The sequence below is a fragment of the Pagrus pagrus genome, assembly GCF_965226575.1.
Source record: "Pagrus pagrus genome assembly, chromosome: 2".
Classification (NCBI taxonomy): domain Eukaryota; kingdom Metazoa; phylum Chordata; class Actinopteri; order Spariformes; family Sparidae; genus Pagrus; species Pagrus pagrus.
The window spans coordinates 27,630,021-27,652,943 of NC_140186.1; the positions used below are offsets into that span (position 1 = coordinate 27,630,021).

A 22,923-nucleotide genomic window follows, 5' to 3' on the forward strand; every position below is an offset into this window, starting at 1 on the left:
AACGTCTTCTCAATATTTTTTTTATTAATATGAATTCATATGACTATGTCTCTCTTTTTATATTCCTATTTCCTGACTTTACACCCTTGACTACTCTTGAATTGCCTTCCCTATTCCTTCAGTTGCAATTGTCCACTTTTTAGTAGCATTTAATGGGATGAAATGATTGATTTACATTGTTGTCCTCACCTGAAGTACATGGCCATGTTCATGTAGTGGACCCCTCAGTGATGGCTGCTTTCACTACATTCACACAAACAACAGACAGTCTGGTTTGACCTGCTCAACTCCTGCCCCACCTCTGCCTGCTCTGCTGAGGTTTGCAGGCTCTAATCCGAACATAGTTCCAGATTTGTAAACATTAAAGCTGCTAGCTGTGGCAAATCATGGATAGAATCACAGCAGTGTGGTTCAGACCACATAGTAAAAGGTTAACTGCGTGGTTTCGCATTTACTCTGCTAATTTATACCAGTGTGTGTATGAAATAGCAGTGATTGTATGCAATTATCAATTGATGCAGTTGATAACAAGACTAAATGTCTATATCCTCTTGTGTTCTGCTGGTTCTGTAGATTAAATTAGTGCGTCAAACCTTTCGGGCATTGATTTTTAATTGGACTGTGTCATGTTGTGTTGTATTTGAGCTGAGGTGCTGTTGGTGTCATTTACGTAATTAGCACGTGCCAACAATAACGAAAGGTCTCCCATTTAGGAGACTTCTAATGGTGCTTTAACGCCTTGCAAATGCACATGAAAGACAATCTGTGGCAGATGGGAGATAAAGGGAGGAAGAGGAGGTGAGAAACAGGACAAGCCGGCGTAGAATCCTCGGCAGACGGGTTTACAATCAGCCGCAAAGTAGAAGTGTTTATGGCCACTTATTCACACCACTGGATGAGAGGATGTGTTGTTAGTGAGTGGACTGTAGAGCGTGCTCACCTTGCTCACATTTATGTGCATGTGATGTAGGGAGCATGGTGGCATAGACAATAGTGGAAGCGATAGTAAATGAAATGAAGCCTACAGACAGCAAGCTTTACATGTCGGTCTGTATTATACTGATTTTAAGCTTCATAATGAGGATTAAAGCTGTGCATTTCCATAAATCCTTTGCTGCTTTGTTATTGTCTCTAATTTTAACATCATTCCTAGATAACATAAGTATATGTTAGAGAAAAGGGACGGCAGTCTGACAGTTTATTCATACTGCACACTGAGTTCAAGAGTCGAGGAACTCATTAACTCAGTGAAGGGTACATGATGAATGTTATCTTAGCATGTAAAGGGACCCCATGCTCAACTAACCAAACGATTCTCTGAGAAAGTAGCTCTGATGTGCTTGAGAGTGAGACTACTGTTGACTAGTTCCTATTTTATGCTACTTTATATTTCTACCCCACTTTCTACTTTTGGATAATAATACTGTACTTTAATTAAGTATTGAATGCAGGTAGTTTCCTTGAAATATGTTTTACACTGTGGTATAGCTACTTTAATAAGTCATAAAACTACATGCTACATTTGCATAATACAACTTACTCTGCCTCATAGGCGCATGAAAACTAATGGAATCAGCCATTGAAAGTAACATATTTTATTCAGTGTTAATTTATTCATTGAATAAAAAGTGTTCCTTAAGAGCAAGAATATTTGTATTGTGCCTAATGCGAACCTATCTCGCAGATTTCTATTTATTTTGATCCTTCAGAAAAGTCCAGTCAGGAAGAGACTGACAGATATCTGTCTTGTTCTTTGCTTCTGTCCATTTGTGCATATAGCTGTTTGGGGGCTGCAGGCCTCATTAGTCTCAGCAGTGGCCTTCCTTTAACAAGCTCCTCATCAATACTGCAGTTTATGAGTGTGTGCGTGTGTGTGTCATGCTGTGAATAATTTATCATCTCAAGGCCTGTGTGTGCTTGTATCACTTACCTACCTGGAGGCCAATAGAGGTGTGTGTGTGTGTGTGTGTGTGTGTGTGTGTGTGTGTTGCATGTGTGTGTGTGTGTGTGTGTGTGTGTGTGTGTGTGTGTGTGTGTGTGTGTGTGTGTGTGTGTGTGTGTGTGTGTGTGTGACAACGTCCATGCAGGTGCAGGTGCATGTGCGTGTTGTGACCTGACTCTCTGTGGTCTCTCTGGTTGTCAGCCAGGTTGCTCACAACCAACAGCCTCTCTCTTTCTCTCTTCTCCCTTTTATCCCTCTCTCTCTCGCTTCCTTCCTGTGATGTTGTCAGATGTGAGTGTGTGTGTGTGCCCCGTCTTGGACTGTGTGTTCGACTTGGTGTGTTTGAGTTTGCGAGGGGCCCTGATAGGGTGAGTATGGATGGAGGGGCTTGGTTACCCCTCAGGATTCGCTACTTGCCCCGCTGGCACCACACAGGCTCGTACCAACTCTACACAGGTAACTGCTCGACCAAAGAAAATGGAGATTTTAGGGCACAGAGGAGCAGTAAATCTCACATACTGACTGTGGAGGCTCCGATGTTGAATATCAGTTTAGCTTGAGTTTAATTTAGTCACTGAATTTCTTTTAAAGAGTTCAAAAAGAGTCAGCCGATCATGAGATCACATGGTTTGTTAAATAAATGGTTTTGTAACTCCCAACTGCAGGTTGTGCGGGTGTGTTAGGACAGCTGTTGTGCTCAAAAGGCTTGATGGTTAAGTGTTGTTCCTTTGAATTGAATGTCAGCTAAGAACTTCTCTTGCATGTTTAGCAAAATGTGCTCTTTGTGAAATGTAGATATCAACATGTACTGAATAATACTGTAATCCTACTTAAAGCATCCAAAAAATTGGCTTTAAATCTGAAATATTAAAAACATTAAATATTCATGATTCGATAAGCGCACTCTTTGAATATTTCCATTTAATTCCAGTAATGAAGGCAGCAGGAACTTACATCTCTAACTGTGAATTTCAACCTCAACCTTTTTAACAGTCTATACTAGCAAGAATTTTAATTGTTAGTGTCTTGGATGAGTTGTAAAAAACTGGAAAGATCATTTACTATTAATTAAACACAGTGTCAGCTATTGTGTCATTCACAAAATGAATATTGGCCTTGTTTGTGATAGACTCGTCATCTGCACTATGTAAGGTGTGCGTTGTAATAGACTCCAGTCCCTGTGACAGTACACAGGATAAGTGCATAGGAGAGAGGATGGACTGTTGTTTGCTTCTCATTCACAGTAATAGATTCATCACTAATGACCAGTGTTTGGTTCATTACTCAAAAAAGTAATTACTACACATAACTTTTTACTTTGTATACAGTACTGCATTACTTTACATTACTCACTCCATGTATAAAGTCATTTGTTACATTCATACAGTCATTTGTCCTCTTTAAAGGGCAATTTGTAAGATGTGGCTGGACTTTTGGTTTCACATTCTCAAAAAAACTAACATTATCAACAGAGTGTGAAGAAACAACAGTGATGTTATATCATCTTTGACATAACGTCAACACTGTTGTTTATACTGTCTATGTATTGTGTCTACCTAAGTTAGAATGCTAACCAGCTAGCCCCGGTCTCCTAATACCACTGTGTTTGTTAACGACCAATGTAATGTGATTACATTAATGCATTACTTTGTCACGTTACCCCCAACACTGTTAGAATTTTAGTTTGCAATGCAGTTTGAAGCTGAGTGAGAGTGAATGAGCTGAACAGTTTGGAAAAACTGACAACAACTTTAGTGTGAAAATTGTCATTAAATTATGAAGCGGAAAAACGGAAATGACACTGGAGCAAACCATTAATAGCCAAGGACTTTAGCTTTGGGCAGCATACTGCTCTTTGAGTCTATTTACGGGATTTGCGTCGTCTCGGGCACCTGACCGGTGATGCCTTCCCTCTGGCTGTTTTTGTATTCTGTTTTATCTCAACTGAGCTCCATTCTTCTGGTTATTCTCAGCCTCTCTCTGTGCCTTTGCTCTGCTGGGCTTTCTAAACATTAGGAACATAGAGCTCTAGTGGTGGGGAAAGTAATTGATTCTTAAATCCACTCCGTCTATGGATTCTCTGTGGACCCTCTATAGAACGATGAAGCATCCATCCACAAAACTCCTTAATTAAAATGTGAAATTAGTGCTTAAAGGGTAAGACTTACTTTTAATTGAGTGTTCAATATGTTAGGAAAATAGTTTAATACTGTTGGGAGTTGTTTGAGATTAAACTAAATAGGCTCTGACACATGAGTATGTTCAGTGGAGCATGTTGTTAACACACTTTCATCAGTGTGGAGCTGCAGGGTTTACCTGCAGCTACTGACAACAGCTAAACTATTTTTTGTTTCACACAAGTTTTGTCTGATATAATGATTGAAAGTGGAACACTGAACCCTCTATTGAACCACAGTCTTACAATTTATAAAGGGATTTTGTGTATATTTCCGATTTTGTGTATCCAGTATGTATTTAAAGTACTTTTTTCTACAGCAATGATATGAAAACAAATGGGGAGATTAATCTGTATGAGTGAAGGTTGCTGAACGAAGAACTATAGCAGGGACAGTTGTTGGTAGAGGAGGTCTCACTGGACTGGGTGCTGCTCTGCCCTTATTATCCACATGGGACACACCTGGGACGCACCGGGCCCAGGTGTACAGCATGTCACTGATAGTGCTGCCTTCAGGTGAAGCATGCAGACAGAGAAAAACAAAGCAACAAACAGGGCAAGCAAGCAAAAGGGGAATATATATATATATAGATATATATATCTATATATCTATATATATATATACATATGCTTTAATCATTCCACCCTGAATCAAATCAGATTGGGAGATACCTATAGATCCTCAACCCTACTGAAGTCACTACAACTATTTGATATGTGCGTATTTGTGTGCGTGTGTGTGTGTGTGTGTGTGTGAGCAGAACTCAACAGCGTGGAGCTGCAGGGCTGCAGCAGCGACAACAGTCTGAACAGTAATGCCAGCCTGCCCAGCGTTCAGAGCCACCGGCGCCACACAGAGAGGAGAGTGGCCAGCTGGGCTGTGAGCTTCGAGAGGCTGCTGCAGGACCCCGTGGGAGTCCGCTACTTCTCGGTACTAGAGCAGCACATGACTGGTGTTTGCCAGCAACATTCACATAACAGATAACAGGCTGTGTTTTCTTTCAACTATCTAAGGACTTTCAGGAAACCTTTTCAAATAGCAAATTTATACGCTAAAGCAGCTCTGCTTCTGTATAAAATGTTAGGACTTGGGCTGTTTATTGTTGTCTTGTGCCAACAAGTGTTGACCATATCTCACACTGTAACAGAAATGGCTTTATGTACTCATGTAAAATCATTATTCTGTTGGCCTTTCTGTAGAGACAAGTTACAAGTACATTTACTCAAGTACAATTTTAAGGTGCTTGAACAGTACTTTAGTATTTCTATTTTCTGCTACTTGATTCTTCCACTCAGCTACATTTTGGAGGCAAATATTATATTTTTGACTCCACTACATTAATTCAATAATTTAAATTACCCTGAAAAAATGCTGAATATCGAATAATTGGTCGACCCATAGTTTACAGTATATACATACATTCATATGTACAGTATGTGTGTTTTTTATTTAAACCTGTACCTGTGATAATTAAGTTAATTTATTGCCAGAAAAAGACTTTTACTGAAGTGCTATTCGTTTGGCTGACTTTCACTTTTACCAAATAAATATGTATATCTTTGGTGATGTATGACTTTGGAGTAATATTAACACTGGTTAAAAGCCACCTTTTAATCGTTAGTTTCTGTGGTCATATCAATTGTTATCTGACTTTTTTTCCCTTTCTTTTTTCTGTACAGTTATAGTGGTCATAGAAATGACAAATAAAAAAATTAAAAAAAGTAAAACACATTAAAATCTCAAAAATTGCCTCTGTTATTGTGAAGACACTTTTGTCTTCTGACTGTGCATGTCTTAGTTTGCCTGATATGTCTTAATTTTTGATCCACATGTAATTATTGTTCCTCAGGAGTTCCTTAAGAAAGAGTTCAGTGAGGAGAATATCCGGTTCTGGCTGGCCTGTGATGTCTTCAGTCAGGTCCCTGAAAATGACAAGAAACAGGTAGCTGACACTTTTTGATCACACACATGCATCCATTTACACTCCTTCAGCAATAATGAGGGACAGTTTTATGTGTTAATAAGCTCTCTTCATTTCTGATCTCTTTCACCGCTTTCTCTCCGTCTGATCGCTGTCTTTTTATCTGTACCTCGACCTCTCCTCCACCTCTCCATCCTACCTCCCCTGCCGCCACTCATTCTACCCTCCCATCTCTTCCAGCTCTCTCAGCAAGCCAGGGAGATCTACAACAGCTTCCTGTCCAGTAAAGCCACAACACCGGTCAACATAGACAGTCAGGCTCAGCTCGCTGACGACGTACTCACCGCCCCTCGACCTGACATGTTCAAGGAGCAGCAGCTGCAGGTAGAGTATACACCGAAACACAGCCTATTTCTTGAAATCTTGATGAGATTAGCAGCTACTGCATCTGCTTCAGAAGCTGTATTTAGATGACACTGGCCTACGATCTTCGTCGTGAATGGAGGCTTCCCTTGAAGGACTCAGTTATTTTACATAAAACTGAATCACATCAGATCCCTATTAAAAATAGAATAGTATTTCAGCGCTGGGTGCTCAGACAACATAGAGTCAACTATTCATCTTCGCCTGCTGTTGAGCGTTATGGATGTGAATGGCTTCTTAGATGTGCATGTTGTGAAGGGGTGGAGAGTTACTGAACAGCTCCATTGATTTCAACAGCTGAGCTCAGATGTTCAAAGTCTGATAAGAGTCACAAGGCAAGAAGGATATCCTCATCATCACCTTCCATGTTTTTACACATCAAACACACACACACACACACACACACACACACACACACACACACACACTTCTGAGATGAGAAGCCTGAGATGAGCTTTTGCAGAATACCCCTTGGCTCAAGATCTCGTGGGGCCATTCACTTAGATTTTGTCACAGACTTAAGATGTGGATGTGGATTCAAACTTACATTACACATCCACATCCACATCGGCACCATGTTTTTCCTTCTTTTTCTCTATTCCTCGATCACTTCCTTATTTTCTGCACCACTAGCTATACTTTACACACAAAATATCTGAATCTAACATTAACATTCTACATTTAACAGTCAGATTCCTATAAAATGTAGACATATTTGATTTTTATAACCTTTATACCAGTCTGTGGATAAATGTTAGATTTTAGGGGCTTCGAGGAAATAAAACCATTTGTATGCTGGTAGTCATCCGTGAACATGGAAAACCTCAAGGGGCTGCTAGTGGGAAATCAGACTTTTTCTTTAAATTTGACCTTTCTCTCATGTGCTTTCAGCTTCAATGAACTTCTGCTGGTCATCTGTTTTTTTCAGTCTTTCCCTCTGATATTCTTTAGTTTGCTATTCTAAATCCTTTCCAAAGTTGTGTTTGTCCTCTCCTTCCTTTTGTTTCTTTTTTCTTACCTTTCTTCCTTTCTGCTCGTTCATTCCCCCTGCATTTTCGGTTACCCACTGATTACTACTTTCCTACCTTTTCCCCCCTTTAGATCTTCAACCTGATGAAGTTCGACAGCTACACACGGTTCCTCAAGTCTCTGCTCTACCAGGAGTGTATGCTGGCGGAGGTGGAGGGGAAGCCCCTGCCTGACCCCTACCACATCCCCAGCAGCCCCACCTCCAAACACAGCACCACTGGCTCGGACCGCTCCAACCTCTCCACACCCAAGAAGGTAAACACAAACACTTCAGCGTAGCTGTGTCTCATCACTGATTACTGACACAGTAACAGTTAATTATGGCAGAATGAAAATGGTCTATTAGTTGTGATTGGATGAGAATTAAAGAGTTGCTTGTTCTAAGACCCTTGAAATCCTAATTATTCAAGACCTGGAATGATTCTGGCTGTTGCCATCTAGTAGACACATTTCTGTGTGTGTTCTCCAACGGTGTTGCATTCATCTTGTTTGTGTCTTATAGGAGGACAAAAAGAGCAAGTCTGGCAGATCTTTAAATGAGGACAGTCGTGATGACTCGGGAGACCGGAAGAAAGGCATGTTTTTCTCCTGGTCGCGCAACAGGAGCTTCGGCAAAGGCCCGAAGAAACGAGAGCTGACCGACTTCAACTACAGTCAGTAGTTTTGACTATTGCATGAGTTCCTTCTGTTGAACTTTAATTCTTAACCAGAAAAAGCTTCTTCCTGATGAATAAGATGATAACAATATTGTTGCTATTTCAGTAACACAGATGACAGATGACTCTTTAAAGTTCTTATACTATTTTTAAACTGCTTTGCTAATGGCAATAATCGTGTAATTCAGTTTAAACGGAGTCCTTCATGTTGCTCTTCTAGACACTGCTGACGAGTTTCTTGTTTTCAGATTTCTCAGGCAGCAATGGTCGCCGTGAGTCCCAGGGTTCTCTGTCTTCAGGAGCCAGTCTGGAGCTTGGGTCGTCAGGGAGGAATGAGGTCAGTCTGAGAGGAAACATCATCACATGATTAGTTTAGACATGAAAGTAATGGGCACATGGACATTAATTTCATCATAGAGCAGCTTTAACTTCACCCTCTCCCTCTCAATTTATCGGCTTTAAAAGAAACTCAAACAAAAACACTGTCTGTTATCCCTCCTCTCTTCCTCAGTTTTCTCAATGTTCATTGTCTGTTATTTTTTAAACTCTCCCCTCACTATCTCCTCTTCCCCCTCCCTGTCTCTGTTTTCTTCCGTCAGGGTGATGTTTCCCGTGGCGCAGTATCAGTGTCAGCGTCAGCAGAGCGCGGAGGGGGCAGCGCCCCCTTGAGGCAGTGTAACATAAGCTTGCCGGATGGCTCATGTTGCTCTGTGCCACTGAGGGCCGGTGTGTCCATTAGGGACCTGCTGCTTGGGCTCTGTGAGAAGCTCTGCATCAACCTGGCAGCTATAGACCTCTTCCTGGTCGGAGGGGAGAAGGTACATTACAACACAAACTGATGTGATGCTGTTCTAAATGCCTTTTAATTTGGGCATTTGGCTTTAAAGAAGCACTAATCAATATTTTAATATTAAATAATAGGTCAGAGGTTCATTGTTTTGGTTTCATAACTTTTGTTTCAGTGTCACCACTCAATCAGGTCACAATATGTGTGACCTGTTTGATTTTCAGCTTCTCGCATAGTTCTGAACGCAGTCCCCTGAAAAAGTGGATGCAGCTTTAATAAATGATGATTCCAATTTTCCATAAACACGCATTTCATATCAACCTGGGGGTCAGAGAGCAGAAACTGTCACAGCTTTATGTTATTCTGTTTTATATAACATTCAGTGATGGCACATTAGGATTGGGGCATCTTTCTAGCGGGATGTCTTCATGATGACTTCTCTCTTTTTTCTATCGCTCTCTCAGCCACTTGTTTTGGACCAGGACTGTATGACATTGTGCTCTCGGGATCTTCGACTAGAAAAACGCACTCTGTTCAGGTACAGTCAAATATTTCAAGAGTAAAACAGAGTAAATGCTGGTCTTGAAACCCCGTATGACCACTCATGCTGCTGCTTCAAAATCCTACAGAAAACACAATTTCTTTTGTCTCATTTTCCAGACTTGACTTGGTTCCTATTAACCGTTCGGTTGGCCTAAAAGCAAAGCCCACCAAGCCAGTGACTGAGGTCCTCAGGCCTGTAGTGGCCAAATACGGCCTGCACCTCTCTGAATTGGTGGCACGCATAGTAAGTCTCCCTTCATTCAGGCCTCCTTTAGTTGGACAGAAATAGACAGATGGACAGTGTGTGTGATGATGAACTCATGTCACATGTGTGTGTCTGTGTGATGCAGAGTGGGGAGGTGGAGCCATTAGATCTAGGTCTTCCTATATCCAACCTGGATGGGCTGCGAGTGGTATTGGATATAGCAGAACACACTCCTGGAAAAGGTAGGGAACATGCACACCGAACAAGAAAACATACTGTATATTGCTTCTCAGTTATTATCATTTATGCATCTGTATCTCTACATGTGCTCCTTTCAGCAGACAAACAGAAGGTAGTAGTCCCCTCGACAAGCAGAAACCAATCAACAACAGTAAGACCTCTTCCAGCTTTTTATTTTCATTTTCCTTTTGCTCTGGAATGTTCCATAACCCACCGAATGTCTCAACTTCCTGTTTGATGATGTCACGCTACTAAGTGTCTCTCTCGCTCGTCTTCAATCACCCATGTCTGTTTGCAATGTGTTAAAAATGTGTGCAGGTGTCTGATCTATGTCTCTGGCAGCGTTCAGGCTGTATGCGACTGTATATATGTGCACTGTTGCTGTGTGGCCGAGAGCCCCGTCACACTCTTGAGGCTCCTAATGTTCCATTATTGTGGTCTGCCTGTTGGCCGAATGCATCATCGACTTCTCTCTCTGGTTTGCTAGTTCTCTTTCTTCCAAAACAAAACCAGTGGCTGGGCGATCGTAGCCCAGCCTAGCGGAGAGTTTGCTGGGTCTCACAACTTTTAAAACTCCCTCTGTGCGCCGGGAAAGGACTTGAGGTGGTGGTGGCAGTAGCACTTTAGATTGCTTTCTGGGTTTTCTTTTTATTATCGAGGATTTAACCTGAATTGGTAATTTATTGCTTTCTTGGTTGATTCTGGAAGAATCTTTTATTTTCCCACTTCATGTGCAGTATTGTGGCTTTAAGTAGTACTAGAAAGGTGCTCCCTCTGGTGTTATGGTGTGTGTTACTGTTACTCTACATGTTAGTAAGTCTTAGTACTAACAGTGTTGGTTGTCTGAATGGAACATCCCACTTGTCTTTTAATTAGAATTATCAACCATATATATCTTTCTAGAATTATTTCTAGTGCATGTTAGGGCTGGGCAATATATCGATATTATATCATAACCGTCGTAAATTTTGGATATCATTAAATTGTGATAGAATAAGAGTTTTCCTGGTTTTAAAGGCTGCATTACAGTAAACTGATGCACTTTTCTGAATTTACCAGACTGTTCTACTTGTTCGGATAATTGCCATTACCTAGTTAGTCATTATATACACATGATTATTGATCAAAAATGTCATTGTGTTAATATTTTATGAAAGCTCCCATCGTCCTCCCTACAACATTGTCGCAATATCAACATCAGGGTATTTGGTCAAAAATATTGTAATATTTGATTTTGTCGCCCAGCCTAGCATTCATCATCATCATTGAAATTTGTGCCCCCCCCCCCCTCCATCAAATTGTTCCCATTTTACAATAGTCCACCCTCCTCACCATCAGTAGCTCTAGTCCCCACGTGCTCTCATCACCTCTGCCCAGTACTTGCACCGTCATGACTCAACAGGGCTCTAATGCCCCGCTCCGCTCTCCTTGTGGCCCCCAGGGGGAGGACAGGCCGTCAGGGAAAGCCGGTTCAGCCCACCCCCATGGGGAAAACGGCAAGGCTGGGCCCAGCCCTGACACAAGCAGCCAGCCCTTACCCAACCACTCTGTCTCTCTCCATAAGGCTCCGGAGAAAAGAAAGCAGAAAAAGATTAATATAGACGAAGCTGAAGGTAAAGACTGAACGACCTCCCTCTCTCTCTGTCGTTTCTGTAGCTTTGTTGCCTGAACACACTAACCCTTATTGCTTGTCTGCAGTATTGCAGAAGCAGCACCAAATGCTTTCAAAGCTAGCTAGCTACATGTAGCACAGTCAGCCTCTGCTCACACTGTATGTAGCTTTGACTTGTCTAACTGATTAATACACCCTCTGCTGCATGTTTTCTGGATTACAGTGAATGTGTCTCATGTCATTTTGGACGATTATTCATTTGCGTGTGTGTGTGTGTGTTTGTGCGTGCGTGTGTGCACGTGTATATACGTGTGCTTATGTGTATACACCTGCTACTGTGTGTGTGTGTGTGTGTGTGTGTGTGTGTGTGCGCCTGCAGAGTTCTTCGACCTCATATCCAAAGCTCAGAGCAACCGAGCAGACGACCAGCGAGGCCTGCTAAACAAAAGCGACCTGCAGCTCCCAGACTTTCTGCGCCTGTCGCCAGTGGAAACCAACCAGGCCGTGCCTCCTTCCTACGACCCCGAGCCCAGCTGCTCCACCCCGAATTCCCGTAACCCAAACAACGGCAGCTTCCCTAGCAGCGGTCGCCGGGGCAATAAGGCGAACAGCAGTGACAGGGGAGGGGGAGGAGGCAGCGGCCACTTGCTCAACGCGAGCCATCAGTCCCAGAGCTTGGACTCTGCACTGGGCACTGAGAGTGGAGGCGGGAGGAAAACCAGACCTCCTCCTCCGTTTCCTGGCACCATCTCCCCCATCCACCCGTCCCAGGGTGGCCAGCGTTGTCTCCTCCAGGACTCTGTCAGGGGAGAATCGATCCAGATGCTGGAGGAGGACACCCTGTCTGATCTGACTCTTGTGGGTGAGGGGGACATTAACAGCCCCAGCCTCAACTACGTCACTCCCTCAGCCCTGCAGTGCAAACGCCAGCCCCGACCCCAACAACAAGCACAGGACGGTCGGCCTAGCTCAGGTACCTTCCCCGTGTGAACTCTTGAACTTTTGACTTTCCCCTCTTCCTTCACCTGACCGCAAGCGGGACCGGAGGCCTAATAAAGTCCTTGTTGGTCGGTCTTTGGTCTGTGGCCCAGAATGCATCCAGATCTCCTCCCTCAACTCCATAAACCGCTTTCTACTCTCCAATTAGAATAACATGACATTTTATTCCACATTCAAGAGTAAAATACAGTAAAAAACTGAGCCGAGACTCATCATGTGCAGTAGATGTGTGTTAATTTAGTCAAACAGAGGATATAGTGGATGATATAGTGACGTGTACAGTATGCACTCCCCTGCCCAGCATCTACTGTAAGTCAATAACGTAAAATAATAAAGTAGGTCAGACACACAAAGAGAGGAGAAATGGATGCATCAGGCTCAGACAGAAACTGTCCCTGGAATTTCCCTGCGTGGTGTGTATCTGTGTGAACCTTTGAGCCGACTTGCTGTGGATTTCTTTCTGGAACTCGAGGACGAGCGCAGGATGATTTGGCGGTGACCAGTGCCAAACTCCCTCCTCCACCCACCCTACCCGCACCCCCTCCCAGTGTACAGAATCTAACAATGCACTTTAGCCAATTACAAACAAGACTTTACACATCTTTAAAAATGTCTTTTCTCCCCACTTTTTTTTTTTACTTTAACTTTTCACAGTGTTCATTTCATGCTGCAGGTGGTTGCCATACGTTCTCAAAACAGTTAGCTAACGATCACTAGCTTCTCCAAACCCACAGTGCTCTTGAAGCCACATTCTGCACTTCTAACTGGACAATGTATTATTTTCAGCTTTTTACATGCTTTTGAGCACACCGCATGCTGACACGTCGCTCCTGACCCCATAAATACAAACACATGCGACAATACCATGAACACACGCATTCGCTCAGCTGTTCTGCATCGACTCGGAGCACAGTACATTCTGTGTTTCCACCGCTGTCCTCTCACCTCAGGCATTTCTCGTGTCACTCATGAAGACAAGGCTGTGGAGAGCGCACACACATGTAACCGCGCTCTCCGACCCAATGATTCAGAAGCCTGTGCACTGACTGTACATGAGCAGTTTTTCATTTCATTCGTTGCACTACATCAAACGGCAGCATCTGTTTTTTATTCTTCCCACAGTCCCTGGCAATTAAACAGTGTTTTCAACAGTCTGTCCCTGCAGGGTTTTAGCTGGAAAAAAATGGTTCTCACAAGCCAAACTATTTTCACTTTTTAAAGGTTTTACTCGTACTTTATCCCGTGCTATTAATTTATCCCACCTCCTTTTCATTTTTACAATCTATCAGTTAAAAGTATTAATTTGTATATAGTCAACTTTGTGAGATCACCGTATTGCTGTAGTCATTGTTGAAATGCAACGCAGCCATGCTGTTTCTTCAGTTGTATCACAATAGAAATCAATTCTCCTCTGTTCTGTTCAGTTGACTGTACTGTCTGTAAATAGATCAAATAAATGTTTTAAAGGTTGAACTCTCTCTGCAGAGCCTCATGTAAGCAGCCTCCTTTCTTTTGCCTCTTTTTCTTGTTCCTCTTTCTTTATGAGTGTGTCTTAATTGTATCCTTAGCAGGCACTGAGCATGGATCAGTGTTTGCATGTAGTTTTTCATTTTATACACATCTTCAAACCCTGAATACAAGAATACAGAATATCACCATGGATTACCATTCGAGGAGTGTAACTCTACTTCAGTAAATGTAAGCACACACAAGACATTTTTAATGTTCTTACAGACAACAGTTTTACAAAGTGTTCCTGAGCCCATGCAGTAATATCCTTTTATACAATCATGTATTTCACAAAGTGGTGAACCTCGCCCCATCCTTGCTTGTGAACGCCTGAGCGTGTCAAGGATGCCCCTTCCAACAGTCGACAAAAATATAAACAGGCTTTTGTTTTTTTTCCCCATTTTTGTCAGGTTGAAGTAAAAGACTTAAGACTTTTTGTATGCACACAAGAATTATTTAACAGATTTTGGGCACAAATTTGTTAAAATCCATGTTAGTGAGCACTTGTGAGCAGTTATTTAATCTAATCTAATCTTATCTTTTATTTTATCTAATCCATCCATCTGACAGGTGTTGTATCAAGATGCTGATTTAACAGCAGGATTATTGCACAGGTTTGCTTTGGATTAGTCACAACAAAACGGTAAACTAAAATGTGCAGTCTTAGCTTGAGAAAAGACATTTACTAGGCACTGAAATGTGGACTTCACATGACTAGTGTTCCAGATATTTTCCACAACATGAGGTGAAGGTGGCAGACAGATGGCAGAACATTGCGTCTCGCTCTTGTCGCAGTATCTCTGAGCTTTCAAATTGCCATCAATAAAATGCAAGTGTGTTCTGGTGGACATTTCTGCAGTCAGCATGCCAACTGTGCACTCCCTCAAAACTTCAACATCTTTGGCATTGTGTTCTGTGATAAAAATGCACATTTTGGAGAGGCCGAAGCCCACCTGTGCACTAATCATGCTGCTTAATCAGCATCTTGATGTGCCACACCTGTCGGGTGGATGGATTGTATTGGCACAGAAGTAGTGCTCATTAACATGGATTGAAGAGAAAAAAATATTTTCTGTGCAAAAATAAGTAAATGCTTTACTTCAACTAACTGCGTTTATATTTTTGTTTAGGGTATAGCCTGTCACCAATGAACCTGTTTTCCCGTAGAATGTTCCAAACAAGTGTTTTTGGAGACTTACGAGACTTTCCACAACTTTCCCAGTCTTTTGTTGCTTAGCGAAGTATCACATTGTGGATTTTTTTTGTGTTACACAGCTTCTCAACTTTTTTGGGATCGGGGTTGTATAATAGTCTTTCTGCTGCATAATGAATGTTTTTACTTTCCAATAGTACATTGGCTGATAGATTTCTGTACTTTTACTTGAGAAGGATATTCAATTCTTGACATTTACTTGTGATGGAGTAATTGAGTTCTTTTTTCACCACAAGGAATAACTATAACTGACACAAGCTTAGATTATCACACTTATATTTCGTATGCTTAAATTGATTAGCAGCTATCACAGCTATATCCTTTTTCAATACCAGCTTAGAAAATGTGTTCGTCATGTTTGTGCTGTTTTTGACCTGTGACCAACTCACTCCATCTGTACAACCTCTCTCCTATTTATCTTACTTGATATTCCTCTCCTCTCGCTGTTGCCTCTTCTCCGTGTGTGTGTGTGTGTGTGTGTGTGTGTGTGTGTGTGTGTGTCTGTGTGTGTGTTTGTCTGCAGGACAGGGCTTTTGTTTTGGGGTACAAAGGCTTTTGGGGGTACTGGGCTATTAGCTATGCATGGGTTCCCCTCTGCTCAATGCCTTATTAGGAAATCTTTGTCATGCTGGGCTCTTTGGTAGCCACAAACAAGACTAGGTTCTGTTTCCCTGTTTCCTCCTCATCCTAACACACACACACAGACACACACACACATAGTTACCCACTTTGCACATAAAATCTCGTGCTCACATTGAGCCACAGAGCATTTACATCTCTGTCTCTCTTTTGCATCACATGATGATGTTATTCTGTAGCGGTTTACATTAGAATAATTCTTCAGTGTTGTTAGTTGTATTTGTGTTTCCTCAGGGACTGACATGTGACAACAAAAGCAACTGCATTTATCCGGTCCATATAATTAAGCAAAACAGAGAGCGAGATAGAATATCTTTGCCTCTCGCTCTCTTTCTCACACAGACACACAAAAAGCTTCCTGTCTGGCTGTGATGTATGAGTCTGTTTCTGTCTGTTCATTTTTTAAGGGTTCCCCAGAAGGCCCTGTCAGGGACAATGTCGAAAACATAGATCGGAAAGGACAAAAACAAGGATCTGTATCTGAGGACAGTGGAGTTCTCCTTTGTAGTATGGTACATTTTTCAGAAGAGGATCAAATAGGTGCTTTATGGTGACCATAGCTAATGATTATTTGAATTTCAAGTGCTGAGATTTCCTCACACTAAACCAGTCTCTGGGTGTGACTGTTGTTTCCATGCTGCAGGACCCAGTGAGTTATCTTATTGTTGCTGTAATTGCATGGGAAAACCTCGCTCTCAGAAGCTGTTTTATGAATACAGTTTTGGCCCGGTGTTCCAATTCACTGGCTCTCGCCGGAGCCATTGCCCATCTCCGCTGGCCAACAAAATAATTAGAGCATCAGCACAATTTATCTTCCCATCTCAAATAGCCCCCTCTGCTGGAGAGAGGAGGAACTAAAAGATGGTTAAAATTTACATGTAATTGCATCATTACACTTTAAAATCAGTAATTCTACATAAATATATTTTAAGTATATATATTAATATTTTTTTACTGTGGCTCTACTATGTTTGAGAAGTCAACAATTGCACAGTTAAAGGCGCTGCACACCCACACAGGTGTTTCCAATAAAAATAGTTATGATTTAATTTGTCTTAAGAGAGATGCCAATCAAGTGCACCCACACCGTCCTGAGGAGATCGAGTCTAATCAGGGAGTAAGTGGAAACACCTGGAGACCAGAGAGCGAGCTGTTTCTTATTTCTTTTCTCCAGAGAAGCTAATCCTGAAACACCATTTTAGTCTTCTTGAAACAAGTCGTTTTACTTGCAGTTGAGTACAGTCGAGCAGCAGCACTTCTGCTTCAGTAGGGCCGTCAGTATTTTATACCACACTGGATATAATGTAGCCTAAATTCGCCAGGGAATATAGCTGTGCTGCTGTAGCAGCTTGTTGCTTTGAGCTTAATGCTAACATCAACATGCTAGCATCACAAAGCATTTATAATGTTTACCACCTTCATTATTTTAGCCACAGTCTGTTCACCCTGCTGCCGTTTGACAAAAGATACAGAAGTATCCACTGCCGTACCACCAGAGAACGGAGCAGCTTCTTTCCTCATTCTGTGAGACTCCTTAACTAATCCTCCGCACTCCGCCATAAAACAACATTTCTTGTGTAGCACAAAGGGACTATAACTTTTATTTCGTTGTACAACTCTGTGTTCTTGAATGACAAATAAACCTTCAACCTTTAGAGTGTTAGCATGCTAACATTTGCTAATTCGCCTAGCGCCGAGGCTGACGGGAATATAATATTATATATATATAATATTTTACAATTCTTCCTGAAGGGAACATGAATGTCTGAACCTAATTTCTTGGAGGTCAGTCCAATATTGTTGAGACAATTCACTCAAAAACCACAAATGTTGGCAGAGTGACATTACAAATGATACAGCCACACAAACACAATGTCAACACCAGGAATAAGGGGCAGACTGTAATCTCCATCTCTCCTTCCATTATTCCTTATAGATAAGTGTCACAGCAGCCATTTTGACTTGTCATGGCAGGAAGAGCCCAGGTGATACCAATCACATAACGATGGCTGGAGTCCACTATTGTCCATAATTGCACCTGTGCTTTTCCTGCTTCAACGTGCCATATGTCTGCAAAACAAGACGATGAAATCTAAAAGAAAAATAAGACCGCAGATGCAGCCTGAAGTCAGGCACATAATAATCAAGAATAACACAGCCGTGTGAGGAACCAGAAAAGGAAAGACAGAATGCATTTCTCTTTCTCTCAGCCAGTAGATGGCAGCAGCCTGTATGTGGAGACACACAGTTTCTTTTCATACACACACACACACACACACACACACACACACACACACACACACACACACACACACACACACTGAGTACCAGCTATCCCTGTTTCCCATGATGTCATAGCCAAGAGCCAGCATGGGAATATCTGTCACATCCACTTAGTTTCCTGCTGTGCGTAAGTGTGTGTGTGTGTGTGTGTGTGTGTGTGTGTGTGTTGCTGTATCCATGGTGTTGGAACAGTTGGCTACTGTATATGCTGGCCATGGCTGTCAGAGTGTTATGTCTGAAAGAATTTGACAGAATACAATTAATCTTCCCTAAATTTCTCCCTCACCTCTTCACACAGACGTACAAAGGGATGAAGATATCTTCTGGCTTCACTTCATAATCTGTATTCTTGTATTTTTTTTCTTTGATTTGTCACTGCATCACAGACTTTTGCCAACAATTGCAGAACATTTTGCTCTTATTTTGTGCTTTTCTCCGAGTGTTCCTTGCATGTGGATTTTTTGCCGTGATGGTGAGTGCTTTGTCATTTCTTTTGTCTCCTCCATCTCTCTCTGTTGTCGTCTGCCTTTGTAAAGCCGCCTCTTCCTCCTCAGGTAAGGACAGAGACAGGAGAGGGAGGGAAAAAGGAGGAGGTTTCAAAATGCCCAGCAGAAGAACAACATCTTCCAACCCAGTCCTTCCCTCTCCTCCTCCTCCTCCTCTTCCTCCACCACGGCCTCCTCTTCGCTCACGTCGCAAATCCAAGTCACCTTCATCCCGCTCCAACCACCCGACCCCAAAACGAGCCTTGGATTTGGACAAGATCGGGGTCACCTCTGACCCAGACGACAGCAGGCCAACCCGAAGAGGGTCCAGAGACCTCCGGGTTTCTCAGGGTTCAGATCTGGACAGGAAGTGGGAGGGTGTGGCCTTGGAGCTGCGTTGCCGTGGCAGCAGGATGAGGTCGGCAGTGTACCAGAATTCAGACTTGCCATCCATGGTCAAAGCCAAGAGACAATCGGAGCAGAGTGAGGGCAAAGGGCAGATAGACCGGAGTAAATTGAAAGCAACGTTTGTTTGAGGAGGCCGGTGTTCAGTTGACTCACGCTGTCTGGCCTGCCGATGTCGTCTGTGTGACTCCGACCACAGCAACGGTCTCTGCAGCAGCTGAAACATTGTCTGGGTTCCAAGTTGAGACGAAGGGCCCGGTGTCAACAAGTGTGCAGCTGCTCCCAGACTCTCCACGGAGGGCTGCTATTACAATGTGGCAGGCTGAGATTAATCAAACACTGTGCCCCAATTCCGCATACTCACTCTCAGTCTTCACTGTGCAGTACATTCATTCAAGTACTGTACCTAAGTGCAGTTTTGGGGGACTTGTGCTTCACCTGAGTATTCCAGTTAATGCTACTTTGTACTTTGTACATTTGAGAGGGAAATATTGTACTGTTTATTCAGTTACATTTATTTTTTACAGCTAAACATGATGAATGCTCGGATGAATATGTCTAACAATAATCAATAACAATATAAATAAATATGTAATTTAAAGGGGCAGTCCAGCGTTTTAGTATAGATCGTCCATGAAGTTGTGGTACTTGCGAATAGGTAAAAACTCGAAGCAGAAGCCGAATTATTCTGACTTTCAGCCCCCACTATGGGTCAAGGTCTAAAAATGTTGGATGCTAAATTTCCCATGATGCAACTTCACAAGCATCTTCCTGCCTGGTAAATACCCACATCTTTAAATCTCCACGACCCCCCCGAATAGTAAAAAAAAAAAAAAAAAGTCCTGTGTCCTCCCTGAACATTTTTCCTTACCTCAGGTAAAGACTTCATGAGGTGAAGGAAAGACGTTAAGAAGATTTTATTGACAGGGACTTTGGAAAAGACAACAGAGATGCTAATCAGACTGAAGGGGGATGTTATTGACGTGGGACTGCTGTGGCAAACATAGTGTTCCAGACTACTAAAAGCGCATCTAGATACTTCACAACAACTCTAACTTCACTTTAATCATTTTACAACTGCAGCACATTCTGTTCATAGTTTGCCTCTGGGTTTAACATGATGTTGAAAGTTCAAAACATCTGATAATATTAGCAACTCTCTTTCCCTTTCATAAGCGATGGTTCAGTATACCCTCTGCTGAAGGTGATAAGGAAAGAAGCAGTGAAGCATCTTTCCTTGGCTCTTAGAAAAATCCACCAGCTCTGACCTGCTATTATGTCTGGCTCATTTCACACAGTTTGGAGCGACCGTTTAACCACAACACCAGTTTGCAACTCAGACTGGCGACATCATTGGGGTTTCCCAGACTTAATGACCTCCTCCAGAGCCGGAGATGAAATGATACAGCTGTTTTCACGGGCGTAGTAGTAATCATAGCAAGTAAACTCATTTTCATGTGTAAAATCTGTGGAGTGCTCCTTTAAAAAAGTAGACAAAATAATAAGTGTTGAAGTTAGTTAGTTAGTTTTTTAATACCACCTGAAATACCATTGGAATATGTCAGCTGTAGGCCAGCTGGTGAAGGAAAGATAAGTGTTTGTCATTCTGTTTCCCTGCACCCCTGGGTCACTGATTTAACCTGTCTATCCAGGAATAATTGCTCTTGAACGTACAGAGGCCCTGGAAGAAATTTAACCCCCAACACAACAAGTGGCTTGTTGAAGAGCTGAGCAATGCAAGGACTCATATCACTGAGAGACAACAGTGGATCAGTAAACAGCAGCCAGACTGCCGTGCTGCTCAGACGCATCATGCTCACACAATAAAGTATTTTCTTGACAAGCACTCTTGCATAATCGTTTATTAACTGTTGCGGTTCTGCTCATTGTGCATCTCTTAATCAGCATTATTCTCCAGGCAGCTTTTGCAGATTACGCCGGCTTTCCACAGACAGAGCCGAGGCTCCGCTGATCAGCACTAAGGCAACATGAATCCCTGTCTAACACCCGGCTGAGAGCCAGACTCGCGACTTAAGTGAAAGGTGCGCGAGTTATGCGCTTTTAATCGAGTTAGCTCCATTGTAAACAATCGGCACTTGACGCAGGATGACAACTGTACTAACTTGGCAGGAGCTCGCGGGGGGAGGCCGGTGTCTCCGCCCGGCACGGTGGTCCGACTGTCGGGGAGAGAGTGGGTCTGCCGGCGGGGCCTCGGCTCTGAAGGCTATTTTGAAATATGACCTCCTCTCTCTCTCTCTCTCTCTCTCTCTCTCTGACTGAGGGAGAGAGGTGCACACACACACACACACACACACACACACACACACACAGCTGCTACGGAACCATGACAGAAGATGACGGATACAGTTGTCGCGGAGGGACAAGTCAAGTTTAGAGATGGAAAAAAGGTGATTTTATTCAATATTCCTCTAATTGTCTTATCTTTAAAATGTATTTCCACACTTCGGGACAAGGTACAGGAATATACTTTGTTATTCACTGATCGTTTACAAACTTCTCCACAGTGGAAGACTCGCTGGGTCGTTCTTCGGAAGCCCTCTCCGGTCGCAGGTACGTGGCACACCGCGTCTGTGTTTCTCAGCGTTCGCCGCCTCCACTCAGATTGTGCACATTTTCACGTGGACAGAGACATGCTCAGCCCATCAGGCACTAATCTCATCTGATTTTCTGCACTTAAACTAATCACAACTTGTCAATTGGTCGCTTGGCCGTGCGCCACGGGAGCGCGTAAAACGCAGCGTGTCCGCGTAAACACGTGAAAATGTCACGCGGCACAGCGGCGGCTGAATTGATCGAGTCCAGCTTTAAAGTGCGCTGATTAGACATGAGTGCTGCCTGTCCCCTTCACATTAAGAGTCTGGATATTGAATCTTAAGGGTTTTGTTATGTTGCAAGGTGGATTTAAGGTTCATTATTTAAAAGCCTTTTGGCTAAAATCATAAAGAATGACATTGTCGGAGTCTGAGCTGTACTCCACTGCTGCATACTTGAAGAAACTGGGTAGAGTGATGGGAATAATGTTGGCTACTCTGAATGTGTGAGTGTGTGTGTGTGTCCATGTGTGTATTTGTGTCTTGACTTTCATCATCAGCTGTGCCAGCAGATCACTTCTTTGTCTCATGGTTTGTTATGACAGCTGTGCCAGAAACACAGGAAGGAGCGCAGTAGAGATTACCAAAGAAGTGACCGTTGTTATTCTGAATTCTGCTCTTAATCACCAATTTGACTTTTAACCCTGTCGCCCTGTGTGCCTGCATCAGACTGTCTGTCTCTGGTGGTGTATAAGGAGAAGAAGAAAGGGAAGGAGAAGAGCGGCGGGCACAAGGAGAGGCTCAGTGTGACACTGGAGGTAGGTCCAGCTGCAGGAGACCAAAAGCTCTCTGCGTCTCATCTCGAGTGCGAGTGAACCGCACTGGTGGCAGCTTTATTACAGCTCTTTAGTGGTGTTGCATCACACAACCAGCCGGGCTGTCTACTGCTGTCATTAGACTGCACTCACATGTCCCAAAGGTTAGAGCGTTGGTCAAAAAAGACACAGAAAAACAGGATTGAATAAAGAGGAACACAAAACCTGTCTGGGTTTGACCACATGTGTGATCCAGGATATCATAATCATCTTTATCTGTACGAACTCATTCCAAGAAACCATGTGATCGACTCTCAGTGTTGCACCAGACCAAAAGGAGCCAGAGTCACAAGGTCTACTGCAACATTAATGAGCCTCGCTGATATTTGAGATATTTTTGTGTCTTGCTCTCAAGTTTTCAAAAACAGACAAATCCCTTGACCTCAATCAGGAAAGACAAACTGTTTGATTTAGGCTGATAGGACGCT

General features: G+C 42.8%; 3 protein-coding genes across 14 annotated transcripts in view; all 3 read left to right on the forward strand.

Moving 5' to 3' along the window:
- rgs12b (regulator of G protein signaling 12b) overlaps positions 1-14,012 on the forward strand; it is a 46,706-nt gene extending 32,694 nt beyond the window's left edge. For 6 of the 10 annotated variants that reach the window (XM_084344900.1, XM_084344898.1, XM_084344903.1 and 3 more), the window contains exons 7-19: positions 4,880-5,049; positions 5,969-6,061; positions 6,281-6,424; positions 7,565-7,747; positions 7,995-8,145; positions 8,397-8,485; positions 8,748-8,966; positions 9,400-9,473; positions 9,596-9,722; positions 9,829-9,925; positions 10,022-10,074; positions 11,365-11,536; positions 11,915-14,012. In XM_084344900.1, the coding sequence (XP_084201026.1) occupies positions 4,880-5,049; positions 5,969-6,061; positions 6,281-6,424; positions 7,565-7,747; positions 7,995-8,145; positions 8,397-8,485; positions 8,748-8,966; positions 9,400-9,473; positions 9,596-9,722; positions 9,829-9,925; positions 10,022-10,074; positions 11,365-11,536; positions 11,915-12,525 (2,183 nt within the window). In that variant the 3' untranslated portion in view covers positions 12,526-14,012. The remainder of the gene's footprint in view (positions 1-4,879; positions 5,050-5,968; positions 6,062-6,280; positions 6,425-7,564; positions 7,748-7,994; positions 8,146-8,396; positions 8,486-8,747; positions 8,967-9,399; positions 9,474-9,595; positions 9,723-9,828; positions 9,926-10,021; positions 10,075-11,364; positions 11,537-11,914) is intronic. The other 4 variants (XM_084344906.1, XM_084344905.1, XM_084344907.1 and 1 more) reach the window with 4 other exon arrangements.
- Positions 14,013-17,128: 3,116 nt separating this feature from the next.
- LOC311266556 (uncharacterized protein) lies at positions 17,129-19,801 on the forward strand. 3 transcript variants are annotated; one of them, XM_084368971.1, is made up of 3 exons: positions 17,129-17,419; positions 18,477-18,650; positions 18,733-19,801. In XM_084368971.1, exons 2-3 carry the CDS (start codon positions 18,629-18,631, stop codon positions 19,197-19,199), a joined length of 489 nt encoding a protein of 162 aa, XP_084225097.1. In that variant the 5' UTR covers positions 17,129-17,419; positions 18,477-18,628; the 3' UTR covers positions 19,200-19,801. The 3 variants fall into 3 exon arrangements, with proteins under 3 accessions (XP_084225097.1, XP_084225099.1, XP_084225098.1); XM_084368973.1 differs by lacking the exon at positions 17,129-17,419 and adding an exon at positions 17,768-18,305; XM_084368972.1 differs by lacking the exon at positions 17,129-17,419 and having other exon boundaries at positions 18,372-18,650.
- Positions 19,802-21,388: 1,587 nt separating this feature from the next.
- LOC311273525 (protein Dok-7-like) overlaps positions 21,389-22,923 on the forward strand; it is a 28,208-nt gene continuing 26,673 nt past the window's right edge. Inside the window, exons 1-3 of the mRNA XM_084380625.1 lie at positions 21,389-21,476; positions 21,594-21,639; positions 22,350-22,438. Of these exons, the coding sequence (XP_084236751.1) occupies positions 21,423-21,476; positions 21,594-21,639; positions 22,350-22,438 (189 nt within the window). The 5' untranslated portion in view covers positions 21,389-21,422. The remainder of the gene's footprint in view (positions 21,477-21,593; positions 21,640-22,349; positions 22,439-22,923) is intronic.

What these genes read in the sequence shown, in the direction of transcription:
- LOC311266556 (XM_084368971.1), top strand. Translation starts at nt 18,629, where the DNA reads ATGTGGATTTTTTGCCGTGATG. An exon ending in GTGGATTTTTTGCCGTGATG is followed by an intron (nt 18,651 to 18,732) that starts GTGAGTGCTTTG and finishes CTTCCTCCTCAG; the next exon opens with GTAAGGACAGAGACAGGAGA.